Source organism: Palaemon carinicauda, chromosome 29, assembly GCF_036898095.1.
Source record: "Palaemon carinicauda isolate YSFRI2023 chromosome 29, ASM3689809v2, whole genome shotgun sequence".
Lineage (NCBI taxonomy): Eukaryota > Metazoa > Arthropoda > Malacostraca > Decapoda > Palaemonidae > Palaemon > Palaemon carinicauda.
This window is the reverse complement of record NC_090753.1, coordinates 84,961,482-84,963,981: the sequence shown is the minus strand read 5'-3', so window position 1 is coordinate 84,963,981 and position 2,500 is coordinate 84,961,482. Positions and strand designations below refer to the sequence as shown.

General features: G+C 26.6%; 1 protein-coding gene across 2 annotated transcripts in view; it reads left to right on the top strand.

Annotated features, from left to right (window-relative positions):
- The window catches only part of LOC137622298 (hepatocyte nuclear factor 4-gamma-like), a 33,117-nt gene that overhangs the window by 10,409 nt on the left and 20,208 nt on the right, over positions 1-2,500 (top strand). The window contains exon 3 of one of the 2 annotated variants that reach the window (XM_068352860.1): positions 1,323-1,445. The exons of the other annotated variant lie outside the window; for it this stretch is intronic. Coding sequence (XP_068208961.1) covers positions 1,323-1,445 — 123 coding nt within the window. The remainder of the gene's footprint in view (positions 1-1,322; positions 1,446-2,500) is intronic. 2 annotated transcript variants of the gene reach the window in all.

Genomic DNA, 2,500 nt, shown 5'->3' with positions numbered 1-2,500 from the left:
AATCGAAGAAACTTCAGAAGTTCAAACCTGCTTGCAGCGAATGCTTTTTTTTTTTTTTTTTTTTTTTTTTTTTTTGAACAAGTTGATATAAATCTCTCTTCGTTTTTTATATATGACAGATCTATTTTATCGCTATTACTGATCTTAAGATACTTTTATATCAATTATTCATTATTTCTTATAGAGTTTATTTATTTCCTTATTTTCCTTTTTCTCACTCGGGTATTTTTCCCTGTTGGGGCCCTTGGGCTAATAGCATCCTGCTTTAACATCTAGGATTGTAGCTTAGCTAATAATAATGATAATAATAATAATAATAATAATAATAATAATTGAAAAGATAATAATGATAATGAAAACAACAACAACAACAACAATAATAATAATAACAATAACAATAATAGCAACAGCAACAACAACAATAATAATAATAATAATAATAATAATAATAGAAACAACAACAACAACAACAATAATAATAATAATAATAATAATAGCAACAACAACAACAACAACAACAACAATAATAATAATAATAATAATAATAATCATAGCAACAACAACAACAACAACAACAATATTAATAATAATAATAGTAATAATGATAATAATAATCATATCAACAACAACAACAATAATAATAATAATAATAATAATAATAATAATAATAATAGCAACAACAACAACAACAACAACAACAACAATAATAATAATAATAATAATAATAATAATAATAGAAACAACAACAACAACAACAATAATAATAATAGTAATAATAATAATAATAACAACAACAACAACAATAATAATAATAATAATAATAATAATAATATGCTGTTTTAGCTGTTGATTTGTTTACACCCACGAAACGTTTTTTTTAAAGGATAAATATTTCTAGAAATCACGAAAATCGTATTTCTACTGGTCTGAAATTGAAACATTACCAATTTTGAAACTCATATCTTGTGATCAATTTAAAAATGATATATATCAAGACGAGACTTATGGAAAATCTAAAAGATTTCGACGATTATAACATTTAAAAAAAGAAAAATAATCATATTATAGAATAGAAATTTCACTTGTAATCTATTAAAATAGATTTTTTTACTCGGTCAGAAAATCCAGAACTCGTATGAAAATCATGTAATGTTTCTCAGTTTAGCTGCTAAAATGAGGAACATTACTTGAATTTTTTAGCAATAAAATGAGATACAGTACCTAAAATTTTAACAACATCCAAATCTCGGTCATTGCTAAATAGATCTTCGTAAAGATTTTGGGTTTTAAGGAATTAACCTTTGACCCTCTCCCTCTTGCAGGGTCACAATCGCCGTTTGACCCCATCCATTCTTCTGGTTGTGAGAACGAGAGCTTGCGGTACTACGCGCATGCGCCAATCTTAACAAGTTTCCTTACCAATATTAACCACGCTTTAGGCAAAGGTCAGTTACCATGCATACATTATATATATATATATATATATATATATATATATATATATATATATATATATATATATATAGATATATATATATATATATATATATATATATATATATATATATATATATATATATATATATATATAGTAGGTAGTAGGTTCGCCAGGGCACCAACCACCCGATGAGATACTACCGCTAGAGAGTTCTTGGGTCCTTTGACTGACCAGACAGTGCTTCATTGGATCCTTCTCTCTGGTTATGGATCCTTTTCCCTTTGCCTACACATACACCGAATAATCTGGCCTATTCTTTACCTATTCTCCTCTGACCTCATACACCTGACAACACTGAGATTACCAAACAATTCTTCTATCAAAGGGTTAACTACTGCAGTGTAATTGTTCAGTGGCCACTTTCCTCATGGTAAGGGTAAAAGAGACACTTTAGCTATGGCAAGCAGCTTTTCTAGGAGAAGGACACTCCAAAATCAAACCATTGTTCTCTAGTCTTGGATAGCGCCATAGCCTCTGTACCATGGTCTTCTACTGTCTTGGGTTAGAGTTCCTTTGCTTGAGGGTACACTCAGGCACACTATTCTATCTAATTTCTCTTCCTCCTGTTTTGTTAAAGTATTTATAGTTTATTTAGGAAATATTTATTTTAATGTTGTTACTGCTCTTGAAATATTTTACTTTTCCTTGTTTCCTTTCCTCACTGGGCTATTTTCCCTGTTGGGGCCCCTGGGCGTATAGCATCCTGCTTTTCCATCTAGGGTTGTAGCTTAGCATTTAATAATAATAATAATAATAATAATAATAACATATATATATGTATATATATATACTGTATATATGATGTATATACATACATATATATATATATATATATATATATATATATATATATATATATATTTATGTATACATATGTATATATATTTATGTATACATATGTATATATATGTATATATATAAATATATATATATATATATATATATATATATATATATATATATATGTATATGTATATATATATATATATGTGTGTATATGTA